Source organism: Manacus candei, unplaced genomic scaffold (genome assembly GCF_025592945.1).
Source record: "Manacus candei isolate 608988 ecotype Guabito, Panama unplaced genomic scaffold, ASM2559294v1 h1tg000015l, whole genome shotgun sequence".
In the NCBI taxonomy this organism is placed as follows: domain Eukaryota; kingdom Metazoa; phylum Chordata; class Aves; order Passeriformes; family Pipridae; genus Manacus; species Manacus candei.
Window position 1 is genome coordinate 17,399,929 of NW_026138063.1, and position 18,493 is coordinate 17,418,421.

At 37.7% G+C, this 18,493-nt stretch overlaps 1 protein-coding gene across 7 annotated transcripts in view; it reads left to right on the forward strand.

Moving 5' to 3' along the window:
* Window positions 1-18,493, forward strand: part of DOCK10 (dedicator of cytokinesis 10) — a 122,986-nt gene that overhangs the window by 72,579 nt on the left and 31,914 nt on the right. For all 7 annotated transcript variants that reach the window (XM_051781413.1, XM_051781419.1, XM_051781415.1 and 4 more), the window contains exons 17-29: window positions 505-692; window positions 1,319-1,384; window positions 2,194-2,286; window positions 4,145-4,268; window positions 4,421-4,542; window positions 5,225-5,311; window positions 5,856-5,948; window positions 7,948-8,066; window positions 10,914-10,983; window positions 14,033-14,146; window positions 15,360-15,431; window positions 15,846-15,992; window positions 17,027-17,110. In XM_051781413.1, coding sequence (XP_051637373.1) covers window positions 505-692; window positions 1,319-1,384; window positions 2,194-2,286; window positions 4,145-4,268; window positions 4,421-4,542; window positions 5,225-5,311; window positions 5,856-5,948; window positions 7,948-8,066; window positions 10,914-10,983; window positions 14,033-14,146; window positions 15,360-15,431; window positions 15,846-15,992; window positions 17,027-17,110 — 1,379 coding nt within the window. The remainder of the gene's footprint in view (window positions 1-504; window positions 693-1,318; window positions 1,385-2,193; window positions 2,287-4,144; window positions 4,269-4,420; window positions 4,543-5,224; window positions 5,312-5,855; window positions 5,949-7,947; window positions 8,067-10,913; window positions 10,984-14,032; window positions 14,147-15,359; window positions 15,432-15,845; window positions 15,993-17,026; window positions 17,111-18,493) is intronic.

Consider the following 18,493-nt stretch of genomic DNA (forward strand, 5'->3'; position numbering starts at 1 on the left):
GTGGTGGGGTGCTTATTTTCATCTTCTGTTTCTTGATCTGATTTCAGGTATCCCAATTGCATCATATATTTAATCTAGTTCTGCACTACTTGTTTCTTCATTTTATTTACCATGTTATTAGATAACAGAAAAACTTGAATGAGATCTTGAGCTGTAAAATTGATTAGAAGCAGCAGCACTTCAGCATATTCTGTTGAAACTGTTCATATACCAATTGGGCTGTTATGCCATTAAATGTCATCAAATACTGTGTGTGTCAAAAGAGGCTTCCAATGCTGTACTGCTTAACTCAAGTGAGATAAACCATTTAAGGATGATATATTGCAATTGTTCTGAGGTAACATATAAATTTAAGGCATGATTTGACCTGTTGCCTCTCATCATTACTCATTGCTTGCAAGTTAAGGCAGGATTTTGCATGTTCCATATCAATATTACTTATTAGTAGTAAGACTGTAAAAACAAACATAATATGTGATGGTTCTCTTTTCTGTTATTTTGAAGACTGTGTAACTTCGTCCTTTATTCCAATCAAACCATTTCACAATATAAAGGAGTATCAACCTACAGTGGAAGTTGAGGAGTTTGTGCAGGAATCAACAAAATATTCTCGACCTTACAGAGTGTACAAGAACCAAATATACATATATCCAAAACACCTCAAGTATGATAGCCAAAAACACTTCAACAAGGTACAGTATGGGACTAATTCAGGCCAACAGTGGGTAGTAGGGTACTGCATGAGCTTTTGTTAGAATGAAGGAGGACTTATAAAAGAGGGGAAAATAGTGATTTCACTCACTTGGCTTTTCACTTTTTCAGTTTCTGCAGTCATAAAACACAATACAATTTTAATTAATTGAATCTGGGTTAATTTAAAACTGTATCAGTGATTCAAAGAGAGATCATGTGGTAATACGTTTTTCACAATTTTCAGAAGGGCTTTATTTTAATGAAATAATGTGTGCAGACAAAAATTAATCTGGCTAATATTTGTAGTTCTTAAGTGAAACCTGAGTACTACTTATATTTTCATGGTGATTGAAAAATAATTAAGGACGAGACATAGGTAAGTGCTGGTCACTTAATAATCTGCTTCTACACAGTCATTTTGAGGTCTGGCTTGCATTTTGCCAGTTCTTCTGGAGATATTATTTCTAGTGACACCACTGTGACTTAAAGGCATTATAAATATTGATCACCATCTGTATGTTTATCCTAGATTTTGAAAAGACCTAATTTCAGCCCTGTAGTTTGCCTGAGTTTTTATGGGTATCCCATTTCTGATTTAAGCTTTAATGCATTCCTGTCTTTCCAGGCGAGGAATATAACAGTGTGCATTGAATTTAAAAGCTCTGATGAAGAAGGAGCAAAGCCACTAAAGGTGAGCTACAAGAGTATATTCAGAGGACGCTGTTTCTGAGGACATTACTTATAAAACCCAGGAATAAGAGCTATACTGATGGAAACAGTTAAAGAGTGAATGTTGTCGTACATCCCTCTGCATCTGTACTGTGGTTCTGTTAGATCCCAGCTTGACATGGTGATTCCAGCTTACAGTGGCACTTTGCAGTGCCAGCTTTCTGGCTGGTGGAGGGCAAAGAAGATGATATTAGAAAAATGAACCTTTTTTTACAGTGCAGCTTGCTTATTCTAGAGTTTAGCATTTATCATACAGTTCTCACTGAGCTCAGGACACTTGATTGAAAAGAGTGAAGCACAAACTTAGAAGGCCCTTAGACTTAATTCTTAACTTCTGCTATTGCCCAAGAGCTATTGTTGCCATTACTCAGTAGTCAAGAGCCCCCAGACAGACTCTACCAGAAAGGAGATTGTTAACTGGGATAGCTTTTATAACACTGAAAAGTCAGTAAGGGCACTGTATTGTGTATTGAACTGCATAAACATGAAACAGCTTTTGTAAAGGTTTTTGCAGAAAACTCTGATAAAACAAAGAAGAAGTCTAATGAGTCTGCATTGCTTAATTGAGCATAGGGTAATTTTCACAGAATCAATGGACTTTTACTGGAAGTATGTATAAGAAGTCCAGGTTTGATCACTTAAAACGTTCCTTTTAATATTTGATCAAAGTAACAATCAATCTTTCATGACATTGTTTTCAATGTGCATGCATATTAGATATACCAAGACTAGTATCTTCACAATGTAACTAAAGCATGTTCCTTTTATCAGTGCATTTATGGGAAGCCAGGTGGATCATTATTTACAACATCAGCCTACACCTCTGTGCTACATCATTCCCAGAATCCTGATTTCTATGATGAGGTCAGTCTGCTTTTCCTTTCATTAAATGTCTGCCAGTCCTCATGTTTGCCAATGAGACAGAAAAATATCTGTAAAGAATGCTTCTGTTACAACTGCTTGTGTGTGTGGATGGGCCTGTGTTATGTAGATTGAGATGCAGTCTCACATTTTGTTTTCTTTTCTTAAATCAACTCAGTGAATCATTCCTTTTGTAAGATGTTCTGAGTACAGTTAAGATGCTGTAGAATTAATTAGGAACAGTCCAGCTCTCTAAAATGCACGTCTGGATTGCATTAAGGGTCCAGCTGCATCTCTGAATTTAATGGAAACAGTAAACATTATGATGAAGTGTAGAGCCAAGTGTCAGAACAAATCCCTCTCTGAGATATAAGATCTGCATTGGGGCATTTTTGTTGATCCAGTGGTCTGAACAGAATGTACAGTGATGTGTAGTGGCTGCAGCAAGTCATTTAGCTGGTGCTTTTGAGGGTAGAGCTATAGAATAGGGTTCATATGTTGGGCTTTGCCAAATGTTAGTCACACATTTATGTTTCACCAACACCAAGTATTGATTCCTCAGGCTTTCTGCAGGTGAACTTAATTTCACCCTTAGAGTGACTAGTGTGTTTGATGGCCTGTGAATGTTATGTGTCTGTCCTGGGTTTTCCACTACTGCTTTATGTGTAGTGATAAGACTGGCAAACAGCACAGTGTATATAGCCAGCATTTTCCAAATTTTTCTTGGAAAAACTTCCCTTTTCAGTAAAGATTTACTTTGATAAAATGGCAGAGCCAAGATCAGCAGTTAATGTACAACTACATGTGATGTATCGATTGTAAGATTCATGTTTAGGAACTGAGTGAAACTTAAAGCATTACATTTTCAAGATCTTGAACTCCTTGTAAATCCTTTACAAGACATGTCATGGGGTTTAACAGATCTGAAGGTGCCCTTCATGTGATGCTGGTGAGCCATTTGGTTCAGGCAGATTACTTTCAACTTGAACAAAGAGCTGAATTCAGATGCTGATAGCCTGTTTGCCTGGAAGAGATGTGCACCTGTCCTAGATGTCCCTAGTACAGCAAGTGCAGTCTTTAAAAGAATGTAGTATGTTAAGAAAAAAGTTGTCTTGATCTCCATGTCTGAGTGCCCATTTCATATATATGTTTATGGTATTAGATTCTTACCCATAAGCTGATTCAACACTGGAAGCATTTGTCAACAATTTCTAACCCTTACTCTAGCTTGGATAAACTTCATCATAGCTCACAAGGACAAAGGGTCATTTTTTTGTAGTTCCTATGGTAACATTTTTGATTACTTTGTATTTTTATTCAAATAGATTAATAATTCCTCGAGTCCAGTAGGTAGGGATTCATGGATGGTGTGATACAGGGTTTAAGACTGAGCAGAAATCATAAATAAAAGTTTATTTCCTTGTCAGCCTTTATTACTTGGTCTTTGCCATGAAATGATGATGGAGTAGCAGAGATGTCATTTGTGTTTTCAGATGGTCATCCTGAAAATATGAGCACGGTGATGGCTATTTATGACTGCTGGAGTGCAGGTGGTCACTTCTAAGCAGGGTCCATCACTCTTTAGTTCTGTCCTTATTCATATTACACTCTTTCACCATAAATGAAAATATTCATCCACAAGACAAAGTGGAAAAAAACTGTTTAAAGTAAAAGTGATAGATGATCATCCTAAATAATTTCCTTAAGAGAACATTTATTACTATGGGACAAACATTACCCAGTAAAGGCAGGCTGTACTTAGACCTCTGCGTAGAGAGAGATGTCACTCATTTAGCCCATCTCTGATGCCTGGTTTAATCAATTTTTAACCTAAAGTGAGGTGTAACATTTTACATTTCAGGTGAAAATTGAACTTCCCACTCAACTCCATAAGAAACACCACATTCTGTTTTCATTTTATCATGTCACCTGTGACATAAATGCAAAAGCTAATGCCAAAAAGAAAGAGGCTCTGGAAACACCAGGTACCTGTAGTAGAATTACTTTCAATTATAAATATAAATGATGTACATTCAAATAAGGATTGCAAAATTATTGGCTGGATATTATTGTCTTCCTTTGAACTTCAGAAGCTCATTTTTTCCAAAGAGTCATGTTTATTTGTTCTTGTGCACAGTGGGATATGCTTGGCTTCCTTTGTTGAAAGATGCCCAGTTAGCTTCCCAAGAACACAACGTGCCAGTGGCAAGCAGTCTGCCTCCCAATTACCTGAGCCTTCAAGAACCAACTAGTGGAAAGGTATTAATTCATCCTTCCCTATTATTCAAATGGTGCAGAGCATTTATTTTCACATGTTTTACATGAGATCAGATTTCCGTTTGCATTTACTGGCATGTGTAAACAGTAAATAGGGTATCTGTCTTAGAATATTCACTTGCATATCTCTGAGTATAGGAACTAATATATGTAGCAGTGGACTGAGTGGCATATGTTGCTGATTCACAGGTGTGTATGGGAAAAGTGTATTTTACAGCTATGTATTCTACAGTGTTATACCTAAGTTCTCCCAAATGTAAATCAGAGTGGTCAGAAAGAACTCTCTTCCCAAACTCAAGCCATATGACATTTATTCTCCAGCTGATGTGATCCACAATTGTGATTCATTCTCCAGTTTTGTGGTGTGATATCATATTTTCCCGCTGATCCTGCCCAGCTTGGATTATTTCTGCCTCCTTGTGTTTGTTTTACTATTGTCATGAGGACAGGGTGGGGCAGTGATCTGGTCCCTTGAATGAGGGACAAGCATTGGGTTTGTGTTAAAAAATGGGTTTGTATTGCAGTAATTCTGTGTTTGTGAAAGCACAGTAGCCAGTACAGTTCATGCACACTCGTGTGCAAAGCTATGCACTGAGAAGTTGATGCAAACTTGAATAAGTAGGAAATAGGTGGGAAAATGTTATTTTTGGTTTTGTTTTAATAGCAGATCGGCTGTGATGTAAAATGGGTAGATAATGGGAAACCACTTTTCAAAGTCTCTACTCTTGTTGTATCGACAGTAAATACTCAGGTAAGCCAACCTTCCTCTTAGCTCTGTTATCTGCTTACAAATAAAAAGTGGCAAGGAATGTCTGAAAGGTGTTCTAAAATCTTGTGTGAATTTGTTTCTATAACATTTAAAGGTTATTTCAGTGTAGAAGGGTGAGATGCCAATGATGGAATACACACTTTAAGGAAAAATAAAAATTGCTTAAGGTCATACCAACAGAAAAATGGTGGAATATCAGTTTAAATAGCAAGAAAATAAATAGTGAGCACCAGAAAGAAAAAAGATTCTGACCTTTGGAATTCCTTAAATTGTGAAGAAAAAAAGTAATCACTCACATCAGTGAAAAAACAGTGGTCAAAGCACCTAGAAACAATTTGTATATAGCAAGCTGTGCTGGGCAATGGGTTGGACTAAATAAGTTGATTTTCTTTCAGTGCCTCACTTCAGTGGTGGGGGCATGGGTGTGTTGTTCATGGGTATCACAGATGATTGCTGTAATCAATTTCTGGGGCTGAATTCTAATCTTTGCTATAACACACATTAATGTGAATGTTTATCATTTTAGGATCCATACCTGAATAACTTTTTCCATCAGTGCCAGGAAAGGGAAAAGGATCTATCTCAGCCTCCTACCTCAAACTTTGTCTATTCTTGTAAGGTAAAGTAACCTATAGCATGAAGTGCACCATACAACTGTATTTAGGGCTTTCTCTCAACTCATCTATTGCTGCACAGCTCTAAACAGGCTCACCAGGAGGCAGTGGGTCAGTGACAGCTCTGGTTTGATGTATTTGATGTGACAGATGCATTTCTGATCACAGAGCTGCCTCCCATCCGTTCTCATTTAGAGCATGGCTGCATCTGCCCCACCAGCTTTGATAATCCAGCCTATACCAAACCTCAGATCCTGCTAAAGGATAATGTAATGTTGCTCTAGGAATGAATGGGAAAAGAAGTTATAGTCTGTAGAGCTGCAATATTCCTGCTAATCCTCTCTTGCCTTAAATAAATTCTATCCTTACCTCCTCTAAACACCTGGATGTTATCCAAAGGACTGCTCAGGGGATTTTGTGTGTATAAATCAAGGGTTCTTGTTGCCTGTCAAGTTCTGAAATCAGAAGGAACATACCCTTTCTGCAAAGATGAAGCGAATAAGCAAGGGCTGCATAAAATGTTCCTGTATTCAATAGAGGTCAAAAGCTTTGAGAAGGGAGGAGTATGACAAGCAAATTCAAAAAGCAGCACGTAAAAGTAAGGCCATGATTCTTTGCCTGTTCATGAGTGCTGAAATTCAGAGTTCTTGCTTTCTAATATGCTTGCAGAACATTAACAAGCAGATAAGCAAGAAAACTGAAGGGTAGATGTGACACTGTTCCATCTCTGAACTGTGACTCTGAAACATCATGCATATACATTTTTTTATATTTCCTTTTAGCAGTCTGTAAAATTTAATAAGTGTTTTGGGGTTTAGATGTTACCATCATGTAGGTGTTTTCCCCCTTTCCTTCATTGTTCATATCTTCCTGTTTGAGTGTACCTTAATCAGGTATAAACTGCTTGGGAAGAGATTTTTGCTTTAATAAATAAAGAATAAATTCCAATAAATCATGGTCATTCTCTGGGTAAATCCATAAGGGTGGCCACTACTTTTGTTGGTAGATGCAGGTAGACCTGAAAGGAGTGGCTTTGTTTTCAGATACTGTCTTGATGTAAAGAAATTATCAAGAGGCGTGTTCACAAATCAAAGCGTCAGTGTTATTTAGAGGTTATAGCTCTACAGAATGAAGTCCTTAATTAATTTCTGGGAAGCCATTGAGCATATTAGACAAAGTTTAGGAATCCACAAAAGTTTTACAACTTTCTAGACAGTAAGTTGGTTACCTAAACTACCAAAATTGCACTGTTCTTTATTTGCTGTTTGCATTTTACCTAATTTCAGTAATTTTTATAAGAAAACAAATACAATCTTGTATGCAACAAAAGATCAACTATACAATATAACTGGAGACTAAGTAATCATCCCCAGAGTATTTTGCTTTTATTTATAAATCACTAATACCTTTGTTAGAAGTTCTGGAATGATTTGGAAATGACTGAAATAAAAACCTAGGAGAAATTCAAAGGAGGGGTTTGGTTTTTTTAATTAAAAGCTCAATATCTTTCTTGAACAGAGAAGATAATATAATGTCAGTCCAGTCAGATTAGCTTGTTAATACTACTTTTTACCATTGTGCTTTTAACAAAAGTATTTTAAAAGTTCAGTTTATCAGATCTCTGCATAAAAAAAATGAGTTTTCATGAAAACAGGAAATGCATGTGTTTGAAAATAGTAATTAACTTCTTTTATTGCCCTGAGATACTTATCCTTAGTGAAATAAGAAAATTGATTTGGGTTTCTCTCTTTTCTCTTCTTTTGCCCTTAAGCCAGGGTAGAAAAAGATTCTGAGATTTGGGCAATACCTACAGTTGTGTTGATGATCATATTTAAAACAAAGTCCATTGGGAACCAGTTCTCAACTCAGTTGACCTGTTTTCCTACTGCTACACCAGTGCATGTACTGCACTTTACCTGCCAAAGCAGGAAAGCTTCATGGCAGTTGTCAGCTTTCATTGCCTGTATTGGAAGTCCCTAATTTTCTTTCTTATATCCCTTACAGAATTTGCTGAGGATTGAGAAGATCCATGTAATTATGAATTTTCTTCCTATAGTTCTGAATCAACTCTTCTGGGTTTTGGTGCAAAACAGTGATGATGAAGTTACAACAGCTGTGACCAGGTATCTGAATATTTTTTTCTTCACTCAAGGATGCAAATGTAGATGTCAGTCCAATTATAGCTGCTCTATGACATTTAAACTTCAGTAGGTGAGAATGCCTGCTTGCCCCTTAACACAGGGCTCTGCAAATAATGCATGTGTCTGACTGTCATACCAGCCAGGAAATCCTTGACCATGGTGGACACATCTCTCAGACCAGAGGCAATTGTAGGTAAAGTTCTCATTTCTAAGGAGCTAAGTGCTTCCTGACAAAACTGGTTTTCAACTTTGACTTATGTTTGGTTCTGAGGATGTGGCATTCAGCATAGCAAGAGCTTAGCCTATTGCTGCACCCAATACAGAGTCAAAACAACCAGGTCACACTGTTCCAGGGCATTTTTTAATTAGAATATATCAGCGATAACTGAAAAGCAATAGAAGCATTTTCCAGTGAGTGGGCAAACAACTGGAATGATTTGCTGAGCCTCTCACCCTTCGCATAATGAAATTGTCTTTATTGATACTGTTAATCAGGGTAGTGGGAAAAAAAGTACTAGAGAGATTATTATTGGTCTCTGCAGGAAGGCAGAAAGTTGCCTTCCATTTACTTTTGGCCATAATGGTGTTTTGGTTGTACTTCTGCCAGGAACTAAACATGGGGACTACAATACTACTAGTAGGAAAAAATTACAACTGTCCCTGCAACCCTGTTAGACTAATCTGCTGTCAGTATACTTTATTTTCTTCCACAAACTGTGCTTCAGAATTAGTTCCTGAAGAAAGATTAATTAGGAAAACTTAAAGGAACAAGGAAGCAGAATTCCCCATCTTAGCCTTGAAAAGCTAGAATTTCAATCTGCTTTATCAAAGGATTGTGCCATTTTTCAGGGCAAAGTCCTGTTTAACAACAGCTAGGAACTAGGATTAAAAGAACCTTTCCTGGTAAATGTGTGTGATTTCATCAGTGCCCACTGTTTTCAAGGGAGAGAGGCCATCAGACCTTTGTTGGGCCCCCTTCGTGGCCAACAAATGAACTGATGTTTAGGCTAGAGAGAATGAAGATTTTAGTCCCAGGTTACAATTTCAATGTCAGTTAACTGACCAGAAAAATGCTGTAGAAGGAGCAGCTGTTTAAACTATAGTTTTAAAGATTAGATGGAAAAATGGAATGATGTTAATTTTTTCATGCTTTGGATTTTGACTATACACCCACCTGGCCAAAAAAAAAAAAAAAAAAAAGGAGAAAAACCAAGCCAAAAAACAAAAAGGAGAAGGATCTCAGTGTCTTTTGCTTGCATGTGTGGTAGGTTTTGTGCTGGTAGGACTGATGTCAATGGCAATATGCATGTCTGCTGTGTGTGTCATTCATTGACGTGTCCTATATATACCCACAGTGATTTTGTTCTGAATAGCTTGAAGCAGCTTGTGTTGAACTTATTAAAGGCAACAACAACAGAATGAGAGCATAGATTGGCTTATGTGTTGGGCAGAAAACATTCCTTTTACACTCTTATGGTTATTTACTTGTCTGGGGGCCCAGTCATGTCATCATTTCTTTGTCACATCTTTACCAGAACTCATTTCAGTTTCAAAGCAGAATGAAGGCTGAAGGATTGAAGTGGACACAGTTAATTCTGTCATAGCTTTTGTGTTTTGCTACAAGTTTTACTTCTCCTACTAACAGCAAGAAATTAGATATATTAAAAATACTGACTTAAAGAGAATTATAAAGCTTTTGATTCCAGTAATAACTGCCAGAAATCACTCAAGTCACCAAGCTAGTCAAAAGGGGTATTTGTATGTGGACCACAGTCAGGCATATTAATAACCTATTTTAGTCACACAGTTACTATGCATACCCCTCAATTCGAGATATGGTTCACTAATATTTGACATTTGAGTATCATGAACTGTTTCCCAGCCATCCTTTTAACATAAAAATAAGATTATAAAAGAGTTGTTTCTATATTAAGTACCCTGAAGAAATGAGATCCCAATAATCAAAAGGAAATTATGGTCGAGTTGAAGAAGACTTCTTGCCCAGACTTGTGTTTTCTGAAGCAGGATGATCTCAAACAAAGATGGCCCAGGTACAAATTGAAGAAGAAACTTTGCTGAAGTGCTTGGTCTCAGGTAGTGCCATGTCTGCTGTTAGTAGGAGCTCAGGTTTTGAGAGTGAGTGCTGGCATGACCCAGGCAATTTTCTTCCCTGTTGCAGATTCCCAAGCTGATCTGCAGATGCCCAAAGCATCTGTGGTCACACCCAGTGTCCAGCCTCTCCCTGCTGTGCAGTAACAAGAGGATGCTTAGTTCAGCCTCTTGTGCTGGTTCTGGGTCCAAGGATATGGGCAAACAGTGCAGGAGAGGGACCTGCTTGGGCTTCAGCCCAGGCTTGTGTTTGTTTTTGATGAACAATGACATCATATGCAAAATATCAGAGAATTTACAGAATTAAAAAGATCTGAGAGAACCAAACAGGTAGCATTCCCAGAGAAAGGTGCTCTTGCCTCTCTGTTTCACTAACATACTCTAATTTTTGTTATTCCTAAGTATCCAAGGTGTGTATAAGCTTTAGTTGATTAACATTTTCTTTTGTTGTGATGACAGTACATTATCCTTAAAACTGGGTGCATTTTGTTTGGCCAGTGCATATGTAACAGCACAATCCATGCAAGTGGAGAGCCCAAGGAATGACTGGGGTTTTTCCCAGTGGACAGATTCTGTACACGCCATTCATCATTTGGATCACATCCCTCATGGACTGTTTTACCTGAGATTACAGTAACAGGACAATGTGATGCACCAGGTGGACTTTCTCTGCCTTATGAACCAAAACAGCTCAATTTTTTTTCTTTCTTTATCTTGCAGAGTTCTTACCAACATTGTTGCTAAGTGCCATGAAGAACAATTAGACAACTGCATCAATTCTTATGTGACGGTATGGTTGCTGTTTTAATGTTAACTACTGGAGGGGTGGAGGGGTTTGGTGGGTTTGTGCATTTTTTTTCCTATTTATTGATTGTACTTGTTTGTAGCTTTTCCTGCATTTGCATCATAACTTTCTGCCACTAGTGACTGTGTGACTGTAGTGAGGAAACTAACTTAAAAACTGTTCCTTTGACGAGAATGAGGAATTGCTCAGGTCTCCTCTGCCAGGTGCAGCTTTTTTTTCTCCATCAGATACCAAAGTCAAGCAAGCATGGGAGCAGGAAGCTGCAGTGCACTAAACTGATAACTAGAACTTACATTTTAGAAGCAAAACCTGGTGCAAATACACTGCCACTGAACTGCTAGGAGTGTAGCCTTAGTGTCAGTCTTTGTGAAATGGTGCTAAACTGAGAATTTCCCACCATGCAGGGTTTGAGAAGGAAGGAAGGGGAAAATAACTACATGAAAGATCATGAAACTTCAGCCAGATAGATACTAGCAAGAGATATTTAATGCAGCACTCCTCTTGACTGTGATGAGATTTATCACTAGGAAGTATCTGGCCATCTATATTATATAGGTACAGGGCTGCCTTCATTGCAGTTGCAAAGGGTCCACAAGTAATTTTTATGAACTAGGTACTTCTTGGTGCTTTTCCTTGTTGCAAGGTGGCTGCATGTCTCTTAGGAATCTATAGCTTTTTAACTTCTGATTATGAAGTCATTATTTTAGTTTCAAGATCCCATGTTTTTGCATTTGCTCTTGTACATGAATTCTTTTCTCATCTGTGGAGTTCAGATTCTCATAACTTTTCCCTGTTTACTCAGCTTTTTTCATCCATTATTGTTTTGAAGAATAGGGTATATTTAGAATAAATATGGCTATGTTCTGTGTGGGGAGTTTGGGTCTGGGCAAGCCGTAGTATAACTTAAAATAACAAAGGAGTGGCCTCTTTAAAGATGATCTCCTTGTTTTCTGTATCAGTTGAATATCCATTAAATGAGTATGAATAATGCTGTTGGCCAGCAAGTTTCTCATCATCAGTACATTTGGGTAACAGCTTTATAAGCTGAGAATTTTATGAAGCAGTGTGTTTTTAAGTAGAAGCATATATTAACTCCTGTTACTGGCACAGGCAGAAAAATCCATCGGCACTTAAGGGTGTTACACTTATTTTTTCCCTTCACTTGCCTTTATTGTTTTCTCTCACTTTTAGTTGCAGGGGAGAGGGCTGGAAAATTTTACTGTAGTCATACTAGATGAATCAGTAATGAGAAAGTTGTAAGATCTCTGATTATTATTTTTATTAACTTATTTGTGTATTTCAAATAGCAACATAGAGGAGAATTGCAGGTTGTTAGAAGAATTGAAGTAGATATTGCCATCACTTTGTCTCTTGACCTGCTCTGGTCAGTGATGACAGAACTAATGGAGGTTGTGATAGCAATGAGAAACCACTCACAGTCATGGAAAGAAGCTATGGGAGACACACAGTATGATGGGCTTCTGGCTGTAATGATATCCTGCTTCACTGTGCAAGAAGTACTTTTCATGAAGTACATTTCATTTGTGGATGATGAGTAATATACATGACATAAGTTTGGAAGGAGGTGTTTAAATTAATTTTAGGAATAAAGTAAAGGCAAATACATTCCTGATAAACTGGAAACTTTAGTATGTTCGTGGGCAGAATAATGAAAATAGGTTAGGAGTTAGGTTGCTAAATGTGAAAACAGTTCAATTTCAGTGTTTACAACTGTTGTTTGATATTTCCATGGTATGGATTTACTTTCATACTTTATGAATGTATGTGTTTACAGATCATGTACCTCAGCATCTGAGTAGTTCCATTTTAGTCTCAAGTACTCCAATTTAAACATGGAAGAATTCTGCTGAGGTCCAGCAGAGCTGTTCAGGCTCCAAAATAAATAACCCACGTAACATTTAAATATAGTTAATTAAATAGGTATTGAAACCTCATCTACTCAATAACTTTTAAAAATTGCAGTAAACACTTACTGAAAGAAACAGCTAAATATCTTTGAAACTACAGGTGATTATTAAACTACACCATAAGTTTTCCCATTTCCAGCTGCAGTCAGAAACCAATAACTGTAATCTCTTTTTTTTTTTTCCATCTGTAAGGAAACAAGTATCTGGTTTACGAACGCTGTTTTGGGAATAAGGAAGTTGAGAATTGTGAGTCACAATGCAGTAATAATGCAAAATTACACTGACTTTAGTAACTGGACCCAGAAGTGCCAAACTGCATAGGGAGAAGCTATAGCATCTGCTATGGAAACAAGGCTGCATACTAATAAGATATTTTCAAGGGATATTCCTTTCTTTTGCCAACCTGGTTGTATTGAAAAGGTATTTGGTCCCAGCTGATGCACTGTTAGAGCTCTTGCTTAAGGGAAGGCACAGTGGTACTGAATTGTTAGCTGAACATGTTGAATAAAACTCATAGTAGATTTATGAGTTCCGAGCAACTCGGTAGATAAATTCCTTTCTTGAGGGCTTGGTTTCTGAGAGGGGTATAGTTTTCCCCTTCTATCAGCTCCAGTGGGTGCTCTACACCTTTCAGGATGAAGAGTTGTTACCAGCTCTGACTAGCTGTTGCCACTGGAAGAAAGGAGCAAGTGAAAGGTGGCCCTGATTAGGTGGGTGAAAAACCCTCCATACTTCCTCTACTTGCTTAATCTTTTCTTTCCTGCTGAGCTGGCTTGAAAGGCAGTTTAGACATGTCAGGATCCTATGCTCTATTAAAAAAATAAATTCAAGTGCTGATTTTAAGCAAAATTTCCTCTTGATTCACAATAAGCTGAAATCAACAGGAAGTTGTGTTTGAAACTGGGATTTTGTAGGGGAGCAGTGTTGTGCCATTACTGCCAGGGAAACTAAACTTTATGTGAATGGACTGTTCAGTTGAGATATTTTGGCAACAAAGATTGCCAGCTGTTGGTTGTATATAAATAATTTATCGTCACCGACTGAGGGGTTTTTATATTTGTTGTAATGCACATTTTGATAATTTTTATTTTTCCTTTCTTCTCCAGTATGTCTTCAGGACCAAATCATTTGATGGAAGAACTGTCCATGAGGAGCTGTCCAAGAATATGACTGGTCTTCTGAAATCAAATGAACAAGTAACAGTGAAACAGGTTTTAAAGGTGAATGACAGCTTGAATTAGCACATTTATAGTTTTACTACTGGTCTTCTGCCTGAAACTCACTTGTCTCATTTCTTTCTCCTCTCCCCTTTCCCTGTATGAGCTTTGTGCAAACCACATCCTGCAGTGATTCAACAGTTAGCACACCTGCTGCAGGTTCTCAGCATAGCACATTTCTCAGAATGTTGTTTGCATACTAAAAGTTCCTTCTGTCTGTTACAGCTCTGTCTGAGTTGGAAACCTAATTCTTACACAATATGATGTGGGCAATTACTCTCGGGATGCTTTGTTTTAATTTTTAATTTGGAAGATGCAGGGAAAATATTCATCTGTATGTAGGATGTTTACATCTGATTTCCTCTCATAATCACCTTTGATTAACAGTTACCAAAATAGAATGATTGAGGTTTCCTGAGGTTTCTCATATCAAACCCGGTCTCAGAAATTCATACATGTGTAAGGCCCATCACTGAGCCTCTCAGTTACTGTACAAGAGCTAGCTAGTCCAGCTCAGGAATTCCCAGTGGCAAAAATACACTCACTTGTTTAAAAAGAGCCAGTTCTGATTTCCGGTGCTGAGCCACTGCAATAGCAAAAAGTGGGCTGAAAAAAGCAGAAATGCTAACCTGCAGGAAACCTGGGCTATCCAAAAGTACTTGTGGTTGGGTTTGTTTAGGGGTGGCTGGGTTTTTTTTGCAATTTGTAAGCTTTTTGAGTGTATTTGTCTCACATATCTGAGGATACAGATATTCTGTATCCCACCTATTCACTGTTACAAACGGTATTTGAAGAACCACTCTGTTCATGTTTTAAACAAGTACCATCTTATTCTGTGCCAGATTCCAGTCTGCTGAAACTAACAAAGCAGTTTATTCTCTGAGATTCTCTGCATCACACTTTTCTGCCAGTTACCTGCAAACAGGCCATGAAGACAGTGCTGAGTAGGAATGGGAAGATTATAGGAGTGGTGCCTGGGGGCTCCTTGTTGCACAAAACCACAATGACAAAATGCTGATGGCTTCAGCTCTCTTAAGGACATAATCCAGTGTTACTCAAATACATGACACTTAGATTTTTTAAATTTACTTGTTGCATAGTTTTTATCATTGTGCATTACTGAGACATGCAATCCATCTGTAAGGAATGGTAATGCATCATAAAGTATTTATTCAAGTAATCGTTTTTCATTCGCTCTTTTCCTTCTTTTGAACAGCATTCCTGGTTCTTCTTTGCAGTTATCTTAAAATCAATGGCACAGCACTTGGTTGATACAAACAAAACAAAGGTAAGAATATGCATAAGCTCATCAAGTAGGCAATCCTTCTCTTAGGGAAAATATAAAATGCAGAATCCTGGGAAATACATATATTTGAACTTTTCTCCTTGACTGGTCAATAAAATAAATGCTGTTATACTTTGTAAAATATTCGGCTTACCTAAAAAAAAAAATTATATTACCTGCTAGGCTCAAACCTATTCTTGACTGTACAAGAACTGAGGATAGGTTTCCCGCTTTCTTGTGGACCAGATTTTTCTGTTTGGAGTTTATTCTCAGGATAGATCCATGGAATTCTAGGAATACTTTTCTTCTATGTTGAATGGCCTGTACTTTAATGTCTTTATTGTTGGCCTGAATGTACTTTCAGGTTTAATGTGTAGCATCATACACTCTCAAGTTGATGATCTGTTCCCTGCTTAGGTTTCTCGAACTCGGAGGTTTCCAGAATCATTTCAAGCTGAGCTGGATACCCTTGTGATGATTTTAGCAGACCATGTTCTTTGGAAGTACAAGGATTCTCTTGAAGAAACCAGGAATGCAAACTACAGCACTGCCAAATTTCTCAAGGTGAGATGTTTTGTCATTACAGCATGTGCACTTATTTACCCATACTTAATGCAAACTAGAAACTATTCTAGTCCAGTCAGAGGGATTAAAACCAATTCTGAGTGAATGATGGCTCAGTTTCCAAGTTCAGTGTTGGATTGTTTCATTTTCTATGGCCTTGGGTCTTTGAGATTGCAAAAAGCTTTATGTAAGTCTGCTTTAAATCAATTGTAATTCATTTCTGTGTATGAAGTTTTCAGCTTTTACAGATTCTTAAATTACGTTCAAATGGGTAAAAAGTTTGGTAATGAGACTGTAGTTAGAGTTGAGCTGGTATTTTTTCTTTAAATGCTATAACCCTGAATGACTATGGGTGGATTAATTGTTCCTAATTGAGGAACCATGTTTGAATGTATGTAGCAGAAGGCTCAGTGCTTTTCTAGTTTTGCAGAGTTCAGGAACTGCAGAAAAGGAGAGAATTGAAGATTGCATTCTCTATCTGGTAGGCTGACTCTGCAAGTTAAAAATGTCAGTAACTGTAGAACCAGGGCCCTCAAAAACCTTTACAACTTCTGTCAATATTTAGTCCCATCAGTCAGGAAGAGCTTGTAGTTGTAGTGTTGTACTTGGTCCCAGAGAGAAGACACAGCTCAGACAATGAGTATTGTGGCTGGACTGATTCCTCACAAGTCACTGCCCTGTTGCTGAGAGAGATTTTCAGGTCAGTTCCCATCATGTGCCACCTCTAACAATGGAGTGGTGCCACATGTGAGTGACTTTCATTAGATAAGCTTTCTCTAGTGCACTGTGATGGCTATTTTAGTCTGTGGACACAGTAAAAATGAAAAGTTTGATCAATTTATTGTTACTGAAAATAAATGTAAAGATCAAGGCAGATTCGCCATTTCCCTGATTTTTCCTTGCCCTGCTGAAGGCTAACCTCATCTGCACAAACAATTCAAGTGTGACCCAAAGTGAACAGCTAGGTAAGGGAGGCTATGTACTGCTCTTTTTGCCTATAAAATAATACTTCTTTTTTTCCCCCGCTTTCTTAGCGCTGTTTTACATTTATGGATCGTGGATTTGTGTTCAAGATGGTCAACAATTATATAAGTATGTTTGGAGCTGGAGATAGCAAGGTATGGTTTTGATTTATTTTTTTGTTTGTTTCTGTTTTTTCTAAAGTGACTGACTAGCAGAATATTTTTATATTGAAATTATTTATGATTCCATGACTTCACCATGCTCAGAACTCAAGTCAGTGAAAACATTTACTGTAAATATGGATTAAAACCTCCTGGTTTCAAGCCACCTATTCCCCTTTTCTGGAAGTAAATAGCCATGTTCAAACAACTACTCACTGAGACCTGTAAGAGCAGACTCTGCAGATTGCTCAGGACAAAGCATTCAAAAGGCTGAATTTAAGCTTTGATTCCTTGGGAGTACATTTGTGGTTTGGTCCATAAAGATCAGCAGCAATTGGTATTAATTTTCTTTGAGGAGGATGAAGTAAGAGCATATGAAAGGAGTTAACGTTGTGTAAACTCAAGTGAGACTGTAACCATGAATGCCGTGTTCTTACCTCACTGATGATGCAAGAAGGCCAATCTGCTCCAAATAAGTTTGTGCTTGCTATGAGGAAAATTCCCTGCAGCCTGAATTTCTTCTACAATACCTGCAGTAGTCACTGATATAGTTTGAACAATAAATTTCAAACAGCGAGAGGTCCCCGAATTATTCAGCTTGACTCCTTTGCTCTTCATCCATCAGGATGAGTCACAGGCTTTTTCTCTTCCACACCAGAGCTTATGAGCTACCATACCAGAGCATATATATAGATAACAGAATGTATTCAAGATATACAATTTGAATGACTCATCTTTCCCTAAAAAGCTTACAAAACTTTCATCCATCAACTTCTTATAATTCTTTAGTGGTGATCTGGGCATTTGTGGCTAGAGTGAGATTACTTCAGGTCTGCTTTGCTTTTTACTATAACCAACTTCCTTCTGCTCTCAGGTCTTTCACCTAATCTCTGGAACAGATGTAGAATGGAGTCTCTCAATTATTGATGTCATAGCCTAAAGTCTATAATTCTGTAAATAATATTATGCAATCGGAAAACTGTTTCCACATTTCAAACTTCCCTAAAGACAGTCAACCACAGAAACAGATGTTTAATTAAAAAAGCCCATTAATGGCCAATGGAAAAGCCTGAGATTAATCAGTGTGCAGAGCAGCACTTAGCACCTCCTTGGCAGTAAGTGTGTGAGCATTGCCAGAATCCTTCCAGGTCCATCTGCCAGGGTGTTGGAAGCAGAATCACTGCAGAGTTGTGACAGATGTACTGCTGGAACAGGCTTTGTAGCACTTGAAAACAATAGTCACAAAATAAAACCAGAGATTTCTGACCTCAAGGAGAGAGAGGCCTTGCATCATTTTCATTTCAATGCCTAAGCAAGAGTCAGTCTTCCAAATGTGCGGCAAGATTTCTTTCTGTGTGTCTTTTGCTTCTTTAACTG